Genomic DNA, 25,200 nt, shown 5'->3' with positions numbered 1-25,200 from the left:
AAAAAGGAACCAGCGCAATTACAGTGTTTTCAAGATCGTGCACCTTCTTCTGTACGTTTAAAATTACTTATAATCTATGTCCAGTGTTAGAACTTACCCTCAGTATTTTCCCTCAAAACTAACAATTGTTTCGTGAGAAGCCAGAACTATTTGGACTGCATTTTGCAATTTGGAACTATAAATTTTGGCTCATATGAAAAAACACTCATATGCATTGGGAAACTAATGGCACATACATTGTTTTTAAACTGAGCTAGAATTTATAGTTCCAAATTGCAAAATGTAGTCCATTTGTTATTCTGGGAGATTTCTTTGATAATTATGAAGAAGCAATCTTTTTACAACACTGTAATTGCGATGGTTCCTTTTTCCAAAATTCGACCCACTTAGAGACTTTCTCTGGACTTTGCCATCCGCCTCCTCTCTCTCTCTTTGTAGTTCAGTATTTTTTTGCTTTTTCACTGTAACGAATGTGTTTCCGAAATAATTTATTTCCGCGTTCTTTTTCCTGTTTACGATCCCCCCCTCTCCCATTGTTTTGCAGCCCGGAGGTTTCTTGACCGGACCGCCAAAGAAACAAAACAGGGGATTTCCATGTCCTGATTACAGTGACGCGTAAGGTCCATCATCCATCTCAGTGAAACAAAGGACCCCGCCTGGCCGCATCCGAAAGTGATGGAATGCACCCCTTCCTGAAATCCCGCAAAGCTCGGATTTTCCGCCATTGGAAAACAATGAAGAAGTTTCTGGAATACATCCTAATTGCGAAAGGGGTCAGCCAGGGGGGGGGGGGGATTGTTTGTGGTGGCTTCAGGCCAGCAGTTTACGAGATTATAAAAGGGCAAACCCAACCCTAAATTTCAGTCAGTTTGGTTTCAGCAAGCGAAGTAATTTCATGGGTGAACAGGTTAGTGGGTCGCAGTCAGTCGGTCAGTCGGTCAGTCGGTAGTGTTGTGTGGTGTTGTGTTGTGTTGTGTTGTGGTGGTCGCTTACACTACAGGTTCTAATCCGTGAGTACACTGTGCATAATAACTTATTCTTAACTTCTACTGCAAGAAAATTTATAGTTTGAACTTTATATGCTCTACAATTCAAAAATTTATTTTTTAATTTCTTAATTTCAACTTTTTTATATTGTAAATTTTAGATTTCAATTTTTACTTTAAAAATTTTAAAATTTTTGGTTTTCAATTTTATTTTTATCTTAATGCTACATATCATTTTTCCAATTTATTCATACTCAATAGGTCAATAATACATATATATTATTACTACCGCAACTATATACTTACTACTACTTACACTATACTTACTTACTTACTTACTTACTTACTGTCCCTACTATACTTATTTACCTACCATACTACTCACTATATGCCTACTACTACAATATTTATAGTATATATACACTATTGATCTATTGAGTCTGAAAAAATGGAAGAAATGATGTAAAACATTAACATAAAAATCAAATTGAAAAATAAAAATTATAAAATTTAAAAAGGAAAAATTTTAATTCTAAAATGTTAAAGTTAAAATCTTTGAAATCAAAAACTTTTAATTTTAAAAATCTAAAATAAAGTTCCTAAACTGTAAAGACTGTTAACTGTTAAACTTTTTTCTTAAGCCAGATTTTTTCCCCTCCTCAAAAGCTTCACGTCAGCTTTTCTTTCTCATTTGTATGTATCTTTTCTGAATTGACGAGGGATGCGGTTAGATCATTTTCAGCATTGTAATCACAAGGAAAATTGATTGACTGCGTTTTTATTACTCTCTCGAATAAGACACTAGTTTTGCTCTCTGTGTTTCATTTATTTTTTTACCAGATGAATATGAAACGAACACAGTAAAAATTGTTGGAGGGTATGATCGAAAAATGAAAACGTGAATCGATCGACAAATTATTAAAAAACCAGTGTCGACTCGATCGACATGAATCAATCGAAAAATGAAAACGTGAATCGATCGGCATGAATCAATCGACACCGATTCGATCGACAGTTAATTTAAAAACACCCGTATCGATTCGATCGACATGATTGGATCGAAAAATAAAAACGTGAATCGATCGACACCGATTCAATCGACAACCGTGAATCGATCGACAAACCCGTGAATCGATCGACAAACCCGTGAATCGATCGACAAAAGCCGTGAGTCGATCGACAAACCCGTGAGTCGATCGAATTTTGTCGATCGAATCAATGTCGATCGATTCACGTTTTTATTTTTCGATCCATTCATGTCGATCGAATCGACACGGGTGTTTTTAAATTAACTGTCGATCGAATCGGTGTCGATTGATTCAGGTCGATCGATTCACGTTTTCATTTTTCGATCGATTCATGTCGATCGAGTCGACACCGGTTTTTTAATAATTTGTCGATCGAATCAGTGTCGATCGATTCATGTCGATCGATTCACGTCGATCGATTCACGTTTTCATTTTTCGATCGATTCATGTCGATCGAATCCATACCCTCCAAAATTGTTTCACCTTGTTTTATTTAGTGTTTTTTCTTGTATACTTTAAACTACTTTTCCTCTATGTGCATAGTTTCAGACCAGTAGGAAAAACAGTTTTTCAAACTGTTCAGCTTAGTTTCCGTTTTATATTCCGTAAACCTCAAACTACCTAATTTTCTTTTGTTTATCTTTTTTTTTCAGATCGGCAAGAAACGAAGCGCTCACAGCGGAAGCTGTTTCACTCGCATTTGATCATTGAATTTCACATCAATAATATTTAGTGTTGCAAATATTAACATAGATTTTCGCATGATTAAGCAGGAAACACTGAGTCCTTTCTAATTACTTCTTTTTTATCATTTATAATCACTTTAAAATGACTTTTATTAGTAGCTCACATCGTCGCCTACCTGACATAAGGGCGTGGCTACACTTTGCAATGAACCCTGTCTTCCACACAATTCAATGCTTTTCCGGGCTCATCTCAATCTGTAGTTACGCCCTTCTGTCAGCGGGCCGATTATTGAAATTGATAGACAAAGCCATAGCCGAAGAAGACAAAAGAAATATAGAGGGCTCCTATTGGTGATAGCGGGCGGTTGCATTGGACAAAAGAAGTAGGTAATAGACTAAGTAACAGCAACCTACGAGGGACCCGATAATTAGTCCATTATTTTCTCCCTTCGTCTAAAGGAACCACCCGTTTCGACCAATAGGATAGCTCCATACTCCCTATGTCTTCTTTGTCTATCGCCTTATCTTTCAATTTCAACAATCGGCCCGCAGCCAAGCGACGACATAACAAATAGCGAAAGAAAAGACAAAAGTAGAAATTAGCTACATTACATTCCAAATAAATAATTAATTTTGTATTAGAATAAGAGATGGGTATCAGCTTCATCAAATTGATTTTACATGAACAAAAAGCCCGAAGGATCATCATATTAAAAACAACAAAAAAGGGGATAGTATTCAAACAAACAAAAATATTTATCAAATTTCTTTATATAAAAACACAACCTCTATTTAAAATCAATCTTCCACTAAACTTTTTATTTTCAAGTTAGGTTAAGCTCCAACTAATCTTTCTTTTTTTTTATTCTTAGTTTGTTTCAGGTCTGCAAAAAACGAAGAAAATGCTCCGCATGATGAGCCATTGAAGACGGAAGTAGTGCCCTCCAAAATGTGTACCTATTTGTTCTATCGTATCCATAACTTAAATGCCCTCAATTGCTGAAAGAGATAAAAAGTATTTGCAATTCCTATAAGTTATGCATAGTTCTCGTGTGATACCTACAATCGAACAATACCGCATTCAACTGAAAGTAATTGGACTGAATCATGTAGAAAGGAATTATCATTTTCGGTTTATTGTAGCATAGACATAAATGCCATGAATTTTTCTAAATGAGCCAGAAATATTAGTTTCTTTTTGCGTTATACAGTTCAGTTACTCTACAGCTGAATGCAAACTTGAAATTAACGAGAGAAACAAAACCATAAACTCACGTAGCCCGGACGCATTGTCGCTTATCTGACGTAAGGGAGTACCGCAATTTCCGTATGAGCCTCAGAAAGCATGGTTTTATATGCGGAATAGAGTTCACGTGGAAATTGAGATGTGCCCTTACATCAGAAGGGGACGGTATGTAACAAGGTGGTACAATAGTGATTAATAATAAAATAGGTAGTAGATAAGCCAAATGGTACACTAATGCTGCGTCCACACAATTTTGCTGGGAAAACAAGGCCAAAAAGTTCGAAAAAATAGAAATCAAAAGTTCTATTTGGCCTCGTTTCCCTCACAAAATAGAATAGTGTGGACCCAGCACTATTTTCCCACCTTTCTGCAATTAACGCTGCATGATATAGTCCAAAAGCATCACGGAACTGCATTTTAAATTTGAAAAAGTAATACCTAAACTTTGATATCTGAATTTTGGCATGGTGCCTTGACTAGAGTTTTGACAAGAGATAAATGGACAAATGGATCATGGACCTATGCACGCTAAAAGGAAGGATGTTGCATGCAAATAGTTCCCTTTAGCATTTATAAGTCCAGCGTAATAATCAGTGGCGTGCGTGAATTGCGATATATCGACTGGTATGCTATTTAAACCTATGGTAAAGAATCTATTATTAAGGTGTCCGCTGGGAACACCCTGTTTATCGATCATTTTCCATAGGTTTAAATGGCATAAAAATCGATATATCACAATTCACGCCGTGCCACTAATGATCATAGAACAGAACTTTTAACTACGTGGATGAGGGATTAGATAGAAATGTAGAAGCCAGTTTTGTCACCTGTTGCTAATCATACTAATAATTCATGATTTGGCTTGTTTGTTTCAGATGCGGCTGAAGATTCGGGCTTGGGGGGAGGGATCGCTGAGGGGGGAGGTTCCCAGGGAAGGGGGGTTCGTAGGGTTGGGAAGTATCGCGGAACTAGGATTCCCAGGGGGGAGAGTCCCGGGGAGAGGGGAGTCCGCGGGGTTGGGTGCGGCATCGCGGGGTAGGGTTTCCTAAGGGGGGATTCCCGGGGAGAGGGGGGATGTCCGTGGGGTTTAAGTAGGATCGCGGAGTAGGGTTTCCAAGGGGGGAGGGGCCGCGGAGTAGAATCACGGGGGGAGGAGTAGGATTTTTTTTTTTTTTTTTTTTTTTTTTCCGCGACTGGCATGCTGAGATCCTCCGGGGCGTTACGTCCCGGGGTCCGCCGTCGCCGGCAGGGGCGCCCGCCGGGACCCCGTGGGTCCGTTGGGCGTCCCTGTCCCCGACCCCCCGCGAGGGGGGTATTTGCCCCCCCGCAAGGGGGGGCCTTTTCCCCCCTCGCGGGGGGTCGGGGGTGGGGGCGCCCAGCGGACCCTTATGGGGTCCCGGCGGGCGCCCCTGCCGGCGACGGCGGCTCCGGGGCGTTACGCCCCGGAGGATCTCAGCAAGCCACGAGTGGAAAAAATAAAAAAAAAAAGGGAGGAGGTGGGAAAGGAACCTGGGGGCCGGAGGGGCCTGAAGCCGGGGTTGGGGGAGGCCGTCATCGTAACGGGATCGTCGTACCGGGATCATCGTACCAGGATCATCGTACCGGTATCGTCGATTTTTTTTTTTTTTTTTTTTTTTTTTTTTTTTTTTCTGTTTCAGGTGCAGCTGCCGTTCCCGCAACCGAAGGTAAGATACTGTTTAATTTCTCCTCATTTGAAAATAAGGGTTTTAATCGTTAAGCAGTTTTAGCGGGCACTACTTCCGTCTTCCGAGCAGAGCTGCTTTTTTGCAGAATCAAAAATGGCATGGAGCAGAGGAAGCATGGAGCTGCGTCAGCATTGGTAAGTACTTTATTTTTTTCCTCCCCCCCCCCCCACCCCGTGGATTAGGGCTCATGGCGATACCACGTTAAAAAAAGCGCGCCTAAAGTTCTACCTCCAGGAGCAGTACCGTATCATTTACCTGATCGGACTATCCTAAGGTGGTGTGGAAACGAGCTTTTCAAAAATTGTTTCCCCGTTCCTTTTACGATTTGTGCTTTATACTTCCGTGCTGAGGAAAAACGCCGTATGAATATTCGAGAGGTGCCAAATGTCCTCCGATAAAACGTTTAGTAAAAAAAAAAGTTATGAATATTTTTCCTTGACAATTTCAGGAACTTTAGGTGAAATTGCGAACAAAATTATCTGAAAATTTGGGAGAAAAATATTTAAACATTTTCCCAAAAATTCGTGATATCGCGGAGGAAATTTGGCAACGCCTGAGGGTTTATACGGCGTTCTTCCTTAGCACGGCAGTATAGCTTCTGGCTGACGTCAAAACCTGAGAATCTTTTTATTGAACCATACGAAACTGAAATTTTCAGGTGAGAGCAACACGAAGCTGAAGAAGTGTGAATTTTCTTTTTTACACGGAGAGCAGAAATTAAATACCTGGTAACTGCCATCAGGTGCCTATAATGGGGCATCAGTTTCTAATAGACCAAATTTAGAGAAAATTTCTTGATGGAAATCCAATGAAAACGGGACACTTTACGCTGAGGAGCAACATGCATATTTTAGCAATAACCTGATGACGCTTGCCAGGTTTTGAATTTCTACTCGTCATGTATGATAGGCCAAGGTGATGTCATAAGTCTGTGTGGTATACTGCCGTGCAAAAGAAAGAACGCCGTATGAACATCCGAGAGTTGCCAAATTTCCTTCGATATAAGGTTTATTTTTGAGGAAAGTTATGAACGTTTTTCTTTGAGATTTTCTGGAGCTTTAGGTTAAATTGGGAACAAAATTATTTGAAAAATTGGAAGAAAAATATTCATACTTCTACTAGGAAATCCGTGTTTTATCAAAGGAAATATGGCAACGCTTGAAGGTTCATACGGCGTTTCTCTATAGCACGGCAGTGTAGGGTCCACGGTTTGTAACCGAGTCTATCACAAGGGGACTTTAACGCAGGAGTAGAAAAGTAGAAAAGTACGATGCCCATTGATGGTAAGCCAAGGTGACGTTTAAATGCTGCAGCACGAAGTTTACTTTCACAGTGGAGGGAAAGTTATTTTTCTTGAATTTCTGCATTATTTCATCTATTAATTATGACTTGACAAAAAAATTAGTCTAGATGCGTGAAATCACAAACTTTTAATTGCTTTAAATTTTTGTCCTTTTTAATTGTCGTTTCCTTCTCACATCTCGTCTCTTTCTCCCGTGCCCGTGCACGGAACTACAGACAACTGTATTCTTGGTCGCCAGGAGCAGCACTTTGGCAACCCCGGATTCCCTCCATTTAAACCTATGCTAAAAAATCGATTCTTGTCGGAGCACATGGCCCCAAACGTACGGAACGACAAAAGTACGGAACTACATTTCAACATAGCGAAACGCCTGCTCCCAGATTGTATTTATCAAGTTTTTAACTGAAAATGTGGCAGAGTTTTCATCTGATTACATGTGAAATCAGCATGATTTGGGCAGCTCTTCTGCCGTGCTTAGGAAAACGCCGTATGAACCTTCAGGCGTTGCCAAATTTCATTTGAAAAAAACACTAGTTGTTAATATTTTTCTTCCAATTTCTCAGATAATTTTGTTTGCAGTTTGATCTAAAACTTCTGAAAATTTTAAGAAAAAATATTCATAACTCTCCTCAAAAAAGAACATTTTATCGAAGGAAATTTGGCAACTCTCGAATGTCCACACGGTGTTCTTCCTTAGTACGGCAGTGTTCTGCCGTGCTATGGAAAAACGCCGTATAAACATTCGAGCTTCTCGCCGAAGTTTCAATGTCTATTTTAAAGGAGAATTATGAATATTTTTCTTTTAAATTTTCGGATAATTTAGATCTGATTGCGAATATACTTCTCTGAATAATTGGTGGAAAATAATCACAGAATTCTTTTCATAATTTGTCAGAGGAAATTTAGCAACGTCTGAAGACTCATGCGGTGTTCTTCCTCTAGGTGTGGTAGTTTTGCACAGTTAAATTCCTACATACTTCGGCAAAAATTGTAGTTACATTTTTCAATCGTGAAACGACGTATTTTGTACAAGTATTAAAGCTTTGAGAATAGGTTGATTTGTCCTACTTCTCTCGTTGCCTTTGAAAAATGGTCGACCCAACAAATTCCCATTACATTTATCAAAGGAGGGGTATCGTTAAGGGCCTTTTTGGGCCTACCCTGAAATTCCTCAACTCCGCGATTTTTTGGTCATTGAAGGTCTATTTTTTACGGAATTCATAATGGTTTGGTCATTTCCGATCTATTTCAGGGTCTACCACTGGCCTAAACATGGGTCTGAAGGCCGATTTTGGCGAAAAATGCTGGTTTTTCGGCATTCAACGCACTGTTTCATACCGATCCCTTCGGAGGACAAAAAAGTCCTTCAAGTATGTTCATTAGGGATGTAAGAGAGTCACTTTGGCCAATTTTCGTTGATGTCAAACTTTGCGCTCATAGTTAAAAAAAACTTTTTAGAATTTTCCTGTTTTTTATCATTATTTAAAATGGATAATTGAAATTCATAGGTTGGCTGCATTTCTGGGCCCTAACTTTATTCGCGGAGGCATCGGTGAAGGCCTGATGGACTTTCGGAGTTTCAGATCTGTCGGTACTCTCCCTATAGGTACTCTAACCCGGTAGACCTTGACGAATCACTTTAACAATTATTAATCAACTCGAAGTGTCTGTTATCCTTGTTGTCACTATCGACTTCGACGTAGCAGCGTCCTAGCTTGCCATCAACAGCGAAGCACCTTCCTATTCCGATGTTCTTGCACTTGTCCGAAGGGAACTCGTCGATTTTCTCCTTCAGGTGGTCGACGGCATGACGACAGCCCTTCTTCCGCCGATCATTCGGTCTCGACTTCAGATCCTCCTGGTAGAGTTCGCATGGGTTCTTCTCGTAGATTCGTTTGTCGTGGTAGTACAGAGGTTTAGTAAGGACATCATCCGGCGGGTCAGTGTCCAGCACCTGCCATAAATTTTTATCTCGTAAATTTGGATCGTTCACGAAAAAAGAAACCAAGTGGTCTTGAAGCATAAAGAAAAAAAATGCTACGAAAATGTACCCGAAAACGGTTTGCGGGGGGTGAGTCTGTGGTGCAAAAGGACTTGAAATTGCGAAAAATCAAAATCTTGGCTGGTCCTAATTTCGAGATATCGCAATTTGAAATTTTCATACTTAATGCAAGTTTTCTACGCTTTTTGATCCGCTTTTTTAATTATTTGTCCCTTGAATCGGTGCTTGAATCGGTGCACGTTTTTAATTTTCTTTCAATTCGTGTCGATCGAATATATACCCTCTCGTTATAGGCAGACTAAAGGTCATACTCTTTTTTTTTAACTGAACAGTTCGCCCTCTGCTGCGTCTGCAGGAATTACTGCTACGAATATGTTGTGCGTTCAGATTTCAGCTCATTTCGTGCTTGACGCTCTGAAGGAGTTTTATGTGCGAAAGCAATTCGCCTTCAGTTGCGTCTGCAACAATTGTTGTTACGAAGATGTTGTGCGTGCTGATTTTAGTTCATTACATACTCGACTTTCTGAAGGCGTTTTATGTGCGCAAGTAGCGCAATCTATCGGAGAAACAACGAAGTAAGGATTGATCGATTCACTTCTGTTGTTCTCCAACAGGGTTCTCTACTTTCGCCCATTAAACGCCTTCAGAGAGTCAGGTATGTAATGAGCTGAGATCAGCACGCACAACATATTCGTAACACCAATTGTTGCAGACGCAACTGAAGACGAATTGGAAACAACCGTATAATACAGGCTAAAAAACATTTTGGCTCTTTAATTAATATTATTACCAATAGAGAGTTGTATTGTATGGTAGTTTCATGGGGGATTCTCGAAAAACTTTTCAACATAAACAAAAGCATGCATTAAGTTTAAATGCAAAATAAAATATACCGAACTACAAATCATCGTTCTTGGCGGGAAGTTTAGCCTAAACTCCCAGTCTTCGTGCTTTGTTGAAGTAAATTTGGCAACGCCTCAAGGCTCATACGGCGTTTTCCCTTAGCACGGCAGAATAGCCCGAATAATTTAACTGAACACAACAGAAGAAAATGGGCAAACGAGGCTGAAAAACAACATGCTCATTTCCTTGCGTTTTTTTCACTAGCCTTGGTTGCCCAAAAACATGTCGTTTGTTAGCCTTGGTTGCCCATTGTCTTATGTTTTGTTTCGTTAACGGAGAAAAGTAAGTCTTTGAACTTTAGAAGAAGATATTTCTAGTTACTGGAGCAGATTTCCTGATTTTCACTGAAACTTCTCATTTACCGATGAATCTTTGACCATCCCGGTCTCAAAGTAGAATTTTTAAACGAAAATTCGCGATATTTAGAAATTACGGTGCGATTTTTTTGACTATTTTTTGGCGATAAATCGCTAGGGTCATCAACATCTGAGCGATTATCTTTACTGTTATCGCAGTTTTATATGTATAAAATCGCGTTAGATAAAATCGAAATGTTATCTCAATCTTTCACGATTTTTCGTTCGATAATATTGCTACAAATATCTGTCAATAAAATCGCGATTTCATTGCAAAGTTATGCGATTAAATCGCAATTTATCGCAATTTTGTTAATGTTGCAATTTATCGACGTCAAATCTGGGGTCAAATCGCGATACATCATGATTTCCCCCTCGTTTTTGGAACTTCATGGAGAAAAAAACTTCGTGCGTGGGACCCAAAGTTGAGGTCGTATGGATCTCTGAAGTTTTCGGATCACGTATCTAAGAACTGGAGGTCGAGCTGCCGAAGTTCGGGTCATACATCTGAAGTACTTCGATATATACCGAAGGGTTCGGGTCACACATCTGAAGTACTCTGGTGCATACCAAAGTGCCTCGATGTCTGACCCAAACTTCGGCAGCTCGACCTCAAGTTTTCGGATGCGGGATCAGAAAACTTCTGAGATCCATATGACCTCAACTTCGGGTCCCATGCACGAAGTTTTTTTTCTCCGTGTAACACTTTTTAAATAAAAATTGTTTTACCCATGCACCTCAAATTTTCAGGCTAAGTTCTTGATAGTATTTGCCAGAGGATGAAGATGTTGCATGTGTGAGGAATTTCCGATTTGACCATTGATTCTTATGTAAAAGTTCGCGAGAAACACGATGGTGCCACTGGTTTTATCTGAAATAAACTCCCAAGCTCAAAGAGAGCTCTCAAGTTGAGGTCAAAATGGAGGGGATATCCCACGCTATCCTGAGAGTCCACCTCTACATCAAGATAAACTCTCCATGCAAAGATAGGGAACAAATACATTGACAGGGCTGCCACTTTATTTGGGGACTCTAAAACTGAAAACACGGCATCACTGCTAATATATTTGCTCCCTATCTTCGCATGGAGAGTTTGTCTTGATATAGAGGTGGACTCTCAGGATAGCGTGGGATATCCCCTCCATTTTGTCCTCAACTTGAGAGCTTTTTTTGAGCTTGGAAGATAATTTCAGAGAAAACCAGTGGCAGCATCGTGTTTCTCGCGAACTTTTACATAAGAATCAATTATAGTCAAATCGCAAATTCCTCACACATGCAACATCTCCATTCTGTAAAAACATTGCCCCAAAGTACACACGTTTCTCTGCTACGATATATTGTTTCCAAAAAACGTAAAATGGGGTTTACGGCATTTTCGCGTTGGACGGCAGAATACCTTGGGCGGTTTTATCCCCTTGAGGTACTTCTTGGCATCTTCGTCGGCCTGATCTTGGCTGACGGCTAGGTTGCCGGCAGATAAGGCTGCGAATCCTACAAGGAGGAGTGCAAGGCCTTTCTTGCTCTTGGGCCGCGGGGGTGAGGTCGGAAGAGGCACATATCCCGGGTATCCAGGAGCTACGTTGGAAGACCCATGTGGAGGAGGGGGTGGGGGTTTTGCTCCGGGGGTAGGGGATTTAGGAGCTGGTCCTGGGGCAGGTTTCGGCGGGGGTGGTGGTGGAGCGGGGGCGGCTTTCGGTGCGGGAGGGGGTGGTGCCCGCACTGGTGCCCTGGCTGGGGCGACGACGAATCTGGCGGCCAGATGGGTCCCGGTCACATCGGTGGATTGTCCTCCGTTTCCTGGTCCCTGGAATCAAAATCTGTCTCAAGCGGTGGTGGCTCCTGCCGTGATACCCAGATAAGACATAATATTTTTACAATATTGGGCAAATATTGTCAATATTGTCGCAATATTTACACAGTACTGACAATATTTTGATGATATTTCAATCGAAATTATTTTTTTAAAAAATATTTAAAGAATCTTTAATTAGTATTTTTAAAAATATTAAGTTCACCCGAAATATTATAAAAATATTTTCACAGTATTGACACAATATTTCACAGTATTTTAAAGTATTGGCGCGGTATTTATGCCGAAAGGAAATATGGTGTACACTTTTAACATTCGCTCAATATTTCACCAATAATGGCCCAATGTTTGCATAAATATCAAGACAAAATTGTCTAAATATTGGCTAAATATTTCTGTCTTATCTGGGTAGCGAAGAGAGCAGTAAGTGCAAAAATGAAGTTTTGAGAAAATGGGCCTAGAAGCTTCTGAGTGGAACATTTCATTGAAAGAAGTCTCCGTTCTTTGTCAAATGAAACCAATCATTCGATAGACTCTTAGAAATCATTTGGGGGATGAAAACTCGACCGATTTTATTTTCAAGTCCATGAAAAAGGTGAAATTCGGTTTCATGTTAGGTTAGTATTTGGCAAGACAGCAGTGCGTGCTTTTGCGGTAGCGTGTTAGACACACAACAAGCACATTTTCATCTTGGAAATCGGCAGATGAGGGCGGCATTCCTCTTGAAAGCACCGTTTTCATTGGCTCTCATGCACCTACGGCTGTCTTGAAAAAAACTACACCGAAAAAAAAGGGATGCTGATTTAACATATATATATGAGTCGCTTTTACAGCGCTCTTTGGCGCTTTACGACGCCTAATCGCCACAAAGCTCGGTCATCCCACAGGTCATCAGGGAGTTGACAATCTCTCATCTCATTTAACACCCCCTGTCGCCAACCTCTCACTGGGCGTCCCCTACGTCTCCTCCCAGGAGGAACCCAATCAAGCATCTTTTTTGGCAGCCTCTCTTCCGTCATCCTATTGACATGACCATACCAAACAAGTTGCTTGGTCATGACGTCGAACACGATGTCATTTTCGACTTCCATTATCTGACGCACTCTATCATTACGGACCCGATCTCTCCTAGAAATTCCTGCTGACCTTCTCCAGAAATCCATCTCCGTTTAACATCCATCTCTGATTTAACATTCTGGATGTAAAAAAAGGTGCGAAAACTCACAAAATGCTGAATTAACCGCTAGGTGCAGCGGTTACTTTAGCGATGTCAAGATGTAAAACTAACTGCTGTGGCGGTTAATTCAGCGTTTTGTGAGTTGTCGCACTTTTTTTTTTACATCCAGAGTTTTAAATCAGCATCCTTTTTTTTCGGTGTATGTCATTTTTTGTGCACTTACGGCTTTTTCATACGTCGATCGTTTTCATTAAATTAGCATGAATTTTGCTGATTTAGCTGTCTCCGTAATTTCATCTAAAAGAGTTTAGACGAATGGGCCTGTTGCATGCAAGAGATACAGCCATGCGAATAGACTTTTTAGAGGTTAAATGACACGAAAATTACGATGGTCACATTGAAAAAGTCTGAAATACACTCCTTACTGCGCAATTTGCGTTGATAGGAACGCGCTTTTTCAAATTTCCCGCGTCTGAGGGCAGTTTTCTAACGGAAACAATTAACGGCAACTCGCGGCTATTTCCGGTCAACTAAAACTGACAACATAACCTAAAAATCGGAGCTCGTGATATCGTGAAATGAAATGTAGAAGGATTGTGTTGGATATTTAAAAGTTGATCGATTTGGTTACCGCATAAAGCGTATATGGACCACTATAAGAGATCACGTTGGGTTTGTAAACAAACTGAAGGAAAAAATAACAACAACAACAACGACTCGGCATCTTCCGGAAATCACTGAGCCCACCGTTTGCTCGTTTCCGGTGATTAGAAAACTGCCCCCAGACGCGGGAAATTTGAAAAAGCGCGTTCCTAACAACGCAAATTGCGCAGTAAGGAGTGTATTTCAGACTTTTTTAATGTGACCATCGTAATTTTCGTGTCATTTAACCTCCATAAAGTCTATTCGCGCGGCTGTATCTCTTGCATGCAACAGGCCTAGGGTGTGCCTTATTTTTGAGTTTTGCGAAAATCAAGTTGGTCAACCCCTAAAAAGTTTCTATGTAGTCTCTAAATGAACCCCCTAAAAGGAAAAAATTTTAAAAAAATTTTAACCCGTGCCTCAAAGGGCCTAAAGGGCCTAAACCCAAAATTCAAAAATTTTGGCAAGCGACACATCAATTCTGAAGGAAAATGGCAAGTTACGGCCCTTTTAGGGCAGAAATTTCGTCCGTTTTGCCGTATCTTGAAGCGTAAGGTCACAAACGGCCCAATGACGACGTGAGGCTATGGGCTGGCGGGGCGCGCCGCGGCCGGCCCGCCGCTGAGCGTGCGCGCGCGGCAGGGTTGCGTATCGCCGCTTTACAACGGCGTAGAGGAACGAACGGTGGGGTGGGAGGGGGATATCCAGTGGAAAAGCATCCACATTTTCTATCCATATTGAAAATGCATTATACTTTTTCAATATAGATGAGGAAATATGAGCCATACAAGGAAGTGATGAAAAGAGTGACAAATACATATATAGTTTGTACGGTTAGGAGTGTAAGTGGGGAAAATTTGCCATAACTACAGAACAGCCCTGAAAATCTCCGGGAAATAAAAGCTGCTATTGATGAGAGGTTTGCATGAGAGGTTTAATTAAGGACTAATTAAAAAGATAGGTGCGATGTTGTCGAATCGTAAGCCCTTTACGCGATCAAAAGCGATTAGTGTAAATTTAATTGGAAAAGTTTAAGAAAAATTTGATGAAAGAAAATTGCCCCAAATTCGGGAAGTGCTTAAAGTGTTTTTCTATCATGTGAAGTGTTCGCACATGAATGTCAATGGCAGTAATTCCAATATGGAATGAAAAATGTAGAATCCCTGTGATACATAGTGTCTATGTTTCATCCACCCACCTTTTCATTAGTGCATTTAACGTGACATCAATTAGAAAGTTTAATTCGAGAGGTTCAATATGGCTTACCCACTTACATTTTCTGGTACTGAACCCCCCCCCCCCCCCCGCCACAGTTACTTGCTATAATCAAAAATGTAATATTAGTTTCTCGAAAAAATATGATTTAATTTGGGGTTTGAACCCCACTCTTTATAACCGTGGGCAATGCCCTTGACCACTCGGCTACTGGGGAAGATTTGAGTAAATGAGGCTAATGTGTCATTTAGCCCCGTGGGTGAGGCCAGGCAATCAACATCAGCTGTAAGTTGGCGAAGCCAGATTGAACCGATTGAATAAAACTTTCTAATTGATGCCGCGTCAAATACACCAATGAAAAGGAGGGTAAACAAAGTCTTATTGATGTATCAAACCTTCAGTAATTTCATATGAAATGAAAAAACCTATTTTCTTCCGTTTGGCGGGACTCATTAGCGAGCGTGAATTTTTCCTGTCGAGAAACTCTCTCCTGGGCGCGAGCTTTCTTCTTGTCTGCTCTCCTCACCTCTGCTGCAAGGATAGTATCCTTCACTGTGGATATTATGCATTCTCATCCAGGTTTTCGTTGAAGAATTAAACATGCTTTATCCTCTTCATTTTCCATGATATCTAGAGTATTGCATAAAGCAATGTCGAATAACACGTCGATTTTTGCCGTAAAATCAGTCTCCAAATTCTCTTGAACCAGCGATCGACGGCTAGCATTTTTTGATACGCGCCTCCACTCCTCATAAAAATGTAAACATTTTTAAAAACATGGACACTATGTATCACAGGGATTCTACATTTTTCATTCCATATTGGAATTACAAGATCAGAGGTTTTTGACGCACCGCCATTGACATTAATGTGCGAAAACTTCACATAATAGAAAAACACTTTAAGCACTTCCCGAATTTGGGGCAATTTTCTTTCATCAAATTTTTCTTAAACTTTTCCAATTAAATTTACACTAATCGCTTTTGATCGCGTAAAGGGCTTACGATTCGACAACATCGCACCTATCTTTTTAATTAGTCCTTAATTAAACCTCTCATGCAAACCTCTCATCAATAGCAGCTTTTATTTCCCGGAGATTTTCAGGGCTGTTCTGTAGTTATGGCAAATTTTCCCCACTTACACTCCTAACCGTACAAACTATATATGTATTTGTCACTCTTTTCATCACTTCCTTGTATGGCTCATATTTCCTCATCTATATTGAAAAAGTATAATGCATTTTCAATATGGATAGAAAATGTGGATGCTTTTCCACTGGATATCCCCCTCCCACCCCACCGTTCGTTCCTCTACGCCGTTGTAAAGCGGCGATACGCAACCCTGCCGCGCGCGCACGCTCAGCGGCGGGCCGGCCGCGGCGCGCCCCGCCAGCCCATAGCCTCACGTCGTCATTGGGCCGTTTGTGACCTTACGCTTCAAGATACGGCAAAACGGACGAAATTTCTGCCCTAAAAGGGCCGTAACTTGCCATTTTCCTTCAGAATTGATGTGTCGCTTGCCAAAATTTTTGAATTTTGGGTTTAGGCCCTTTAGGCCCTTTGAGGCACGGGTTAAAATTTTTTTAAAATTTTTTCCTTTTAGGGGGTTCATTTAGAGACTACATAGAAACTTTTTAGGGGTTGACCAACTTGATTTTCGCAAAACTCAAAAATAAGGCACACCCTAAACAGGCCCATTTTGAAGAAAAACTCGATTTCGAAAATTTTGCACTTACGGCTCTCTTCGCTGTCACGGCAGGATTGACCTGGGGAGGGGCTCAGGAGTCATCGCTAGGGTGGATTCTATTTTTGAAAGTAAAGGTTACCCTGGTAAAAATTGGCGATAAGAGCTGCGTTTCAATATACCATAGGAATTCTTATAGCCGGCTAAAGAAGGCTACAGAAATCATATAGCTAGCTGTAAAATGCGGAGAAAATCATACGGCCGGGCTATACGAAGCGATAAAAAATTATGCAGCCAGGCTATAGTTCCTATAGCCGGGCTTTACACTTTATCGCCTGGCTGTTGCTTTTTCGCCATCAATTATAAAAGGCTATAAGAAATTGTGTAGAAATTCGTGTGCTATGGAAATCATTAAGTTTGATACGGTACCACCTTAATATTTACAAAACACACGTAATATTTTCCTTTAATACATATTTTTTTTCATCAATTAAAACGAGAATAATCCATACAGGATGTGCAAACATTTCAAAATCATGAGTTGAATAACGCTGACTCCGCCAGAGTAAATATTAGAGTTTAACACAAAGCGGAGCGGCGACGCACTAGCGCCTACAAACCTAACAGGGATACTTCACGCATTGCGGATTGCGTGAAGTACCTCTGTTAGGTTTGTAGGCGCCAATGCGCGTTTCGCGCTGGCTGCCCGCCTGCCGCACCGCAGCGTGCCACGGCGCTTGAAGCAACTATTTCACACCAGAGGTATTGCACAGTATTATACGAAACTGAAGGCGCTCTAATATATTAGGAATGGCAGGCATCCATCAAAAGTACGGAGCTTTCCTCGCAAAATAAATCAAGATACTACGGCCCAAAAAGAGAGCAGTGGTCCAAAAACTCACTAAGTCCTAGCATCCGTAATTAGTGACGTTTAGCATACACTTTATCGCCTGGCTGTGAGTTGCTTAATCGCCATCGGCTATAAAAGGATATGAGAAATTGTGTAGCCGGCTATAGAAGCTATTGGAAATCTTACAGCCGGCCGCCGTGCGTCTATGGTATTTTGGAACACAGATTCTACTGCCAATTTTTACCAAGGTTAGTTGGATCGCATTTGGCAAAAAAGAGCCAGCGCATTTACCTAGTGTTGTTGAAATGTTGCTTCTTCATGATTATCGAAAATATCGCCCTAAATAGCGAAAAGTTTTTGCATACCACCAAAAAATTGTTAATGTTGGAGAGGAATAATATTCGGGTTGGTTCATAATCTTTTCCCGCATGTATCAAAAGTAATTCAAGAACTCGACTGCATTTTCAGTGTAGTAATTTAGAATTGGACGTATTTCTACCAAACAGACCTATGTGGAGGTGAGAAATATGGGGTGTGCTCGTTAGTTCTCTGGCCGTAAGAGTGAGTGAGAATAATAAAGCGCCAGTGACGTCAGCGGTGACAGACTCGGGATCGGGGTCGACGTGTGCGGCTCGTGCGGAGTCTTTAACTCATGAGCCCTGTCCACAACGCTCTCTTGCCATGCCCAAGGCTCATGAATCCCGCATTCAGTAGGCACATAGGTCTGTTTGATAGAATGTAATATCCCGCTTTTCCAATTCTTCAAAAGGAACCACGCACACTTTTACATTGTTTCTTATGCAGCTTTCTAGAGCACACCCCATATTTCTCACCTGCACATAGTTCTGTTTTATAGAAATACGTCCAATTGGTGCAATGATTTTATGTAACGATCGAATCATGAATACCTACAGATGGTGAAATTCCGGAACCACGTATCCGGGCTTGCAACGTCGCAAACTTCCTTTCATACTTTACTTTTTAGATGGAAAACTACTCAACGGAAATTCTTGAAAACTCCCTTGATTTTTCTTCTCTGTACGAAGAAAATGGAGAATTTGCATGCAATTTTTTTATTGCTTCATCTGAAAGTGCTTAAAGAGCTGTTTTTTATAATTTTTTTCTGATATGGGAAATAGTATAAAAATAGATTTAAAATTGAGAAAATGTACCGCCTAGTGACGTCATCTGGCGGCACTTCCCATTCAAACGCATGTACTTTAGCAGATTAGATCATTTTAACATATCTTCTCCAATGGTTGTTCAATTCATGAACCAAGGGTATCCTCGTGTCCAGTTCACTCAGTAGTTTCCACTTAAACGCGAAATTCATCAAATTTTAGACACCTGCAAATTCTCTATTCTTTAAAAGTCCCTTAATTTTTCTTCTCTGTGCGAAGAAAATTCTGTAAAAACTTCTTAGAATGGGCTAATTCTTCTTGCTTTAGAGAAATAAAATAGGAAGGGATATTTGGACGTATTTCTGTCAAGTCAGATTCTGGTTCGGTCTGCCTTTGAGGAGCAAGATAAGACAGGAGATTTTAAAACAACGCAACCGAGATATGTATTTTTGCTGTTTCACTTCTGCCAAACGAAACTATGTGCATTATGACGTGAGCCCTGTTATGCATATATTTTTATGGGTCTTAGGACTCATGTCGTAATGCAAATAGCTCCGTTTGACAGAAATACGTCCATTTTAAAACACCGCTAATAAGATACGTGGTCTGGGAGTTTCACCGACGATATGAATTATAGTTCTGGAACTATAATTGTTGAACGGAACTTCCTACCTGTGCGTCAACTGCCGATGAGTAGCAATAAATTAAGAGTGAAAGAAATAATACAAGTGGAAATGATATAACTGAAGGACGTCTGTCTCCCGGCGGTAGCATGATCGGATCCTAACGACACCTGGATAATGCGCTCAGGATATTAATTTACGGTTTTATTGCCCAAATGTGACATAAGGTTTTTATAAACATGTTGACAAGGAAAAGCACATAATGTGCAAGCGAAATTAGGATAGCATGTTGCTAAGTTTCGCATAATGGCCTGTTGCATGCAAGAGATACAGCCGCGCGAATAGACTTTTTAGAGGTTAAATGACACGAAAATTACGATGGTCACATTAAAAAAGTCTGAAATACACTCCTTACTGCGCAATTTGCGATGTTAGGAACGCGCTTTTTCAAATTTCCCGCGTCTGGGGGCAGTTTTCTAATCACCGGAAACGAGCAAACGGCGGGCTCAGTGATTTCCGGAAGATGCCGAGTCATTGTTGTTGTTGTTATTTTTTCCTTCAGTTTGTTTACAAACCCAACGTGATCTCTTAGAGTGGTCCATATACGCTTTATGCGGTAACCAAATCGATCAACTTTTAAATATCCATCGCAATCCTTCTACATTTCATTTCACGAAATCACGAGCTCCGATTTTTAGGTTATGTTGTCAGTTTTAGTTGACCGGAAATAGCCGCGAGTTGCCGTTAATTGTTTCCGTTAGAAAACTGCCCCCAGACGCGGGAAATTTGAAAAAACGCGTTCCTAACAACGCAAATTGCGCAGTAAGGAGTGAATTTCAGACTTTTTTAATGTGACCATCGTAATTTTCGTGTCATTTAACCTCTTAAAAGTCTATTCGCACGGCTGCATCTCTTGCATGCAACAGGCCCATTGCAAGTGAGTGAGGGGACAAAAGGCCCCTTACATTCTCATATGGATTCTGCTGCCGTGCCACTAGAAGAAAGTCGCTCAGGATCTAGAGTCCAGACTCTTAAAAACATTGACAAGAAAGACAACTCTTGATTCAATCGGATTTTTGCTTAAACCGAGAACCAAGCCTCTTAATTTAAGCGGATTTCTTTTTGTTTCAAGCAAAAATCCGATTGAATCAAGAGTATTTTTTCTTGTCATTGTTTTCAAGAGTCTGGTCTCTAGAGCCAAGCGACTTTTTTTCCAGTGTATGCTAAGGAAGGACGCCGTATGAAGCATTCTGCTGTTGCCAAATTGCTCCCTAACAAAATATTTTTTGAGAGAAATTATGCATTTTTTGTCTTCAAAATTACAGACATTTTAGATTGAACTAAGCAAACAATTTCCTGAAAAACTGGAGAGAAAATATTCAGAATTTTCCGAGTAAATTCGTTTTTTATTGAAGGAAATATGACAACGTCTGAAGGCTCATACGGCGTTTTCCCATAAAACGGAAGTATGGGTAGCTAATTGCTTTTGAAAAAATTGAAAATAAGAAAAAGGAAGAATTATGCTATAGTGTTGACAATTTTATGGTCGGTATGGTAGGCTTGTATTTACGTTAAAGTTTGTTAAAATCATGGGTTGGGGAGCCCCCTTTTTATTTGATCTATCGTCACAAAGATCCATTTCCAGAATTACATTCTTGAATTTTAATTTTCCGACGATGTGAGTTTGAAAATCTCCGCTCCTATTTTTTTTTTTTTTTTGAAAGGAGAACAAATCGACATCATTCCTCGAAGATTGCGCAGAATTTTCGTCACACAGAGCAAGAAAATCCCAGCAGTTTCCAAGAATCTCCTTTGAGTAGTTTTCTACGAGTACTTAAAAAATACGCAGTACCGCTTTGGTGCGGTCCCACGTAGTACAGCAGGGAGAATCCCGCGTCACAAATGAACTGCATTTTGCAATTTGGAGCTATAAATTCTGGCTCATCTGAAAAACACTTATGTGCATAGGGAAACTAATGGCATATACGTTGTTTTTAAACCGGGCCGGAATTTACAGTTCCTAATTGCAAAATGTAGTCCAAATCGAGATACGTGGTTCCGGACTTACACCGTCGAGTTTGTCCTATGCTTTTTTAAGGATCTCCTTACACCTTCCCTAATTGAACCGATTATTTTCCAAATCACGTAAGTGCCAAAATTGCCAATGCGAGAAAAACACACCCAAAAAAATCGTTTTATCGCTTTGTTGACAATCTTTGAATTCCAAAAAATGTATGGTTTTTTAGAAGGCTATATTTTGAAATTAGAAATGGATTGCATTTTGCAAAAAGGAACCAAGAGCATCCCAACGTTGCTAGGATTGTTCAATTGACATTCTTTGCAAAACAATTACTGAAATCACGCAAAAGGATTTGCAATTTGCACCAAAGGAACTCAAATTGTTTTTTTTAGCATTCCAACGTTGCTAGGATTGTTCAATTGACATTCTTTGCAAAACAATTACTGAAATCACGCAAAAATTTGAATTTACCAAGGTAATTTCCGTCATGCATTTATAGTTTTTTTTTGTATGTTATTTTATAGGCTTTATATCCGGGGGATACTGCGGCCTTGGAAGGGAATTTATAGTTGGATTGCATTTTGCAAAAAGGAACCACTAGCATTGCAATGTTGCTAAGATTGTGCAACTTCTTTTGTCTTGGAGGAAAAATCCGATTATCCATTAATAGTTTCTATTTTATTCGCTAAAAACTGTAAATTTAAGACAAAAATTACCATCTAAATTTCATAGTTTTTCACGATTTCCGCAATTTCATTGCAAAAGATGAAGTTCCGCAATCATAGCATCATTGCAATGCTAGTGGTTCCTTTTTGCAAAATGCAATCCAGTTTATTGTCAGTATAGTAGTAGCCAGTAGTTGAATATGAATATTGTTTAAATGATCAGTCTATATTTGCAAGGTGAACCAAGTTGCACAATCTTAGCGAATTGGAATGCTCTTGGTTCCTTTTTGCAAAATGCAATCCAAATGATTGATTATGCCAAAGAAAAAAAAGAAAAAAGAAGAAAAAGAATAAGAAGAAGAAACAGCCCATCTACCACCAAAAATAGAGATGGCACTTACGTGATTTGGAAAAAAATCGGTTTAATTATAATGTAAATATTATGAGGTAGCCCAGGCGGGAGAAAAGCTATTAGAGGAAAAAAGTTCATCAAGATGACCCTAAGTTCATCATACAATAACTATAAGCACAAGTATACAATCAAGTACATAGTACTTAGTACAATACTAAGTCAATACATACAGTCATAATTACCGATAACGAGCGGCAACGTTCCGATTCATTCACTTCAGTCGAACTGGTGGAACTTGGTGTGCATGTGTGTGATAACACATCAAATTTTATAAATGGGGGCATTAGTCCGCCTTGTCGCTGCGTAAATGATGTCGTAGTTGTCACCAATGCGAGGAGGGCGAGAATTTAATGAGGTACCTCCAAGGGGTCGAGGTCACATCTTTAGACAAGATGGGGTGAGTTTTATTAGTTTCACAGCAGGAAGATAGATACGGCGTAAAACAGTGAGCGGTATCAGAACTGGTTTAAGACAAAATCAAAGGCTTTCGGAGAACGCAAACGCAGGCGTGGGAGGAAGGTAACCCATAAAATCGTTTTAAGTGGGGTGAAATATTCTCCGCCTTGGAGCTGATCAGCTGCGTTGTCAAATTGGACGTATTTATGCTAATAGGAACTATGTGCGTAGGGTTTCCGTGCAACAAAGTTCCTTTTAGCATAAATACGTCCAATTGGACTGCGTTTTGCAATTTGGAACTATAAATTCTGGCCCGGTTTACAAACATCGTATGTGCCATTAGTTTCCCTATGCACATAAGTGTTTTTTCAGATGAGCCAGAATTTACAGTTCCAAATTGCAAAATGCAGTCCAATTGATTATTGCTCATCTTCGACGAGGGCTTGATAAGCAAAGATGCTGTTATTTGTTAGGAAAGTAACTTCACAGGGAAATAGTTAAAAGGAAGGAATTCAGTGGATGGTAGACGAAGGCCAACCATTTGGGAATACGGGACGTTAAAGTTTAAGGCGTTAAGGTGATTCGTCAAAGTTTCTGACGTGGTCGAACTGGTACGCGATGTATCGCATCGATTATGTCAAAAATCTCGGCAGATTTTGAATTTTTAGCCGAAAACAGGACCATAGCCCCTGCGCCTGGACATTCATTCTGAACTAAGTAAATTGGCAAAATTCTGAGACTTGAGAGCAGGATTCTGCATGGAAAAAAACCTCGCATTCGATACAGAAATCGATAACTGTATCAAATGGGCGGTTTTATTCCAAACAGGATTCAGCTTTTTGAATTTTGTGAATTGCTAGGTTGAGAATGATTCTTTAGGCTTATGCGCTTGAAAATCAAAGAAATCAAGGGCATGAAAATCGAAGAAAATGAGGACATGAAAATTGAAGAAATTTAGGACATGAAACTTAAAGAAATTTCAGTTATCTCGAACCAATAACAATATGAATTGAATTTTACAAGAACTACTGTTTCGCACATCATAAAATCACCTAAATGCCCAGGGAATCTAATGGCTTATATTTTGTTTCTAAAATCCACTGGAGATATGTTAGTCCCTTATTGCCAAATGTAGGCCAATTGTTTTTTTTCCAACTCTGAGTGAGTCAAATATGAATGATATACGATACATATGAGAGGAGAAGATGCCGAAAACAAGTGCGTTTTAAAGCTACGCAGCTGTCAGCGTGAGAATAGTGCCGATGGATAGAAAACTCGTAAATATTGCCCTAAGAGGGCTTCGAAGCCGCAATCCCACACCATGTTGTCAGATTAATTATCGCGCATGCACAACAGAGACAACTCAGAAGTCAGAGCCATCTACATACTGCTGTGCTATGGAAAAAACGCTGTGTGCGCCTTCAGACGTTGCAAAACTTTCTTCGATAAAATAAACATTTTTACGTAAGTAAACGAAGGGAAATTTTTCTTCGATTTTTCAGAAAAATTTGTTTACGATTTGCTCCAAAGTATCTAAAAATTTCAGGGGAAAATATTCATAATTTTTCTCGGAAATAAATGTTTTGTAAGTACTCTGTTAATAGGTCAGGACGAGTAAGGTCAGGACTTCCTTTCGTAATAGCACACTGTGCTTATTGGAAGATCTAGCAAATCGGTAACATTGTCTTTTCTCCGTTTAAACCTATGGAAATGTATCGATTCTTGGAGGGGCCAGGAGCTCCGACAATAATCGATTATTTTGCATAGGTTTAAATGGAGGAAATCCGGTGTTGCCAAATTGCTAGCTCCTCCTCTGACTGTGCTTGAAGTGAGCAGTAGGTAGTGCTTAAAATGATCACTTATTTTTTTTCGTAGATGCACAGTAAATTGTGCTAAGAGGAAGTTATAATCAAACCTAGCACTGGCGCTCTTCGAGCTGAAGATGAGCACAATATGAACTGGACTGCATTTTGCAATTTGGAACTATAAATTCTGGCTCATCTGAAAAAACGCTTATGTGCATAGGGAAACTAATTGCACCTACGTTGTTTTTAAATCGGTCCAGACTTTATAGTTCCAAATTGCAAAATGCAGTCCAACTTATGCTTTGGCGTGCTTCTAAGAGAGGCATGTAATACCTACCATAGAAAACTCGAAAAACTTCGAATTACGTCGAAAACGAGGAGCCGCTACCGAACGATGTGCCCGTGCGACGTCTCTAAACATAGAAAAAAGTACATGCGTATGACTAGAGACGCAAAATGAAATTGCACTCTGCTAATAAGTGAAACAATGGGGTTTCAAGAGTTGCGTAAGCAACACCAGCAGCCATTATGCGAAAATTCGATGAGAGACTTCGAAATTTGGTTC

At 40.1% G+C, this 25,200-nt stretch overlaps 1 protein-coding gene across 1 annotated transcript; it reads right to left on the bottom strand.

Annotated features, from left to right (window-relative positions):
* Positions 1-5,460: 5,460 nt before the first annotated feature.
* Positions 5,461-19,556, bottom strand: LOC109044607 (uncharacterized). The gene is made up of 3 exons (XM_019062433.2): positions 19,387-19,556; positions 11,613-12,020; positions 5,461-8,909 (listed from the first exon to the last, which is right to left on the bottom strand). The coding sequence occupies exons 1-3, from the start codon at positions 19,486-19,488 to the stop codon at positions 8,595-8,597; spliced, it is 825 nt and encodes a 274-aa protein (XP_018917978.2). The 5' UTR covers positions 19,489-19,556; the 3' UTR covers positions 5,461-8,594.
* Positions 19,557-25,200: the final 5,644 nt, after the last annotated feature.

Source organism: Bemisia tabaci, chromosome 10, assembly GCF_918797505.1.
Source record: "Bemisia tabaci chromosome 10, PGI_BMITA_v3".
Classification (NCBI taxonomy): Eukaryota; Metazoa; Arthropoda; class Insecta; order Hemiptera; family Aleyrodidae; genus Bemisia; species Bemisia tabaci.
The sequence above is the reverse complement of the archived record's forward strand: the minus strand, read 5'-3'. Positions and strand labels throughout refer to the sequence as shown.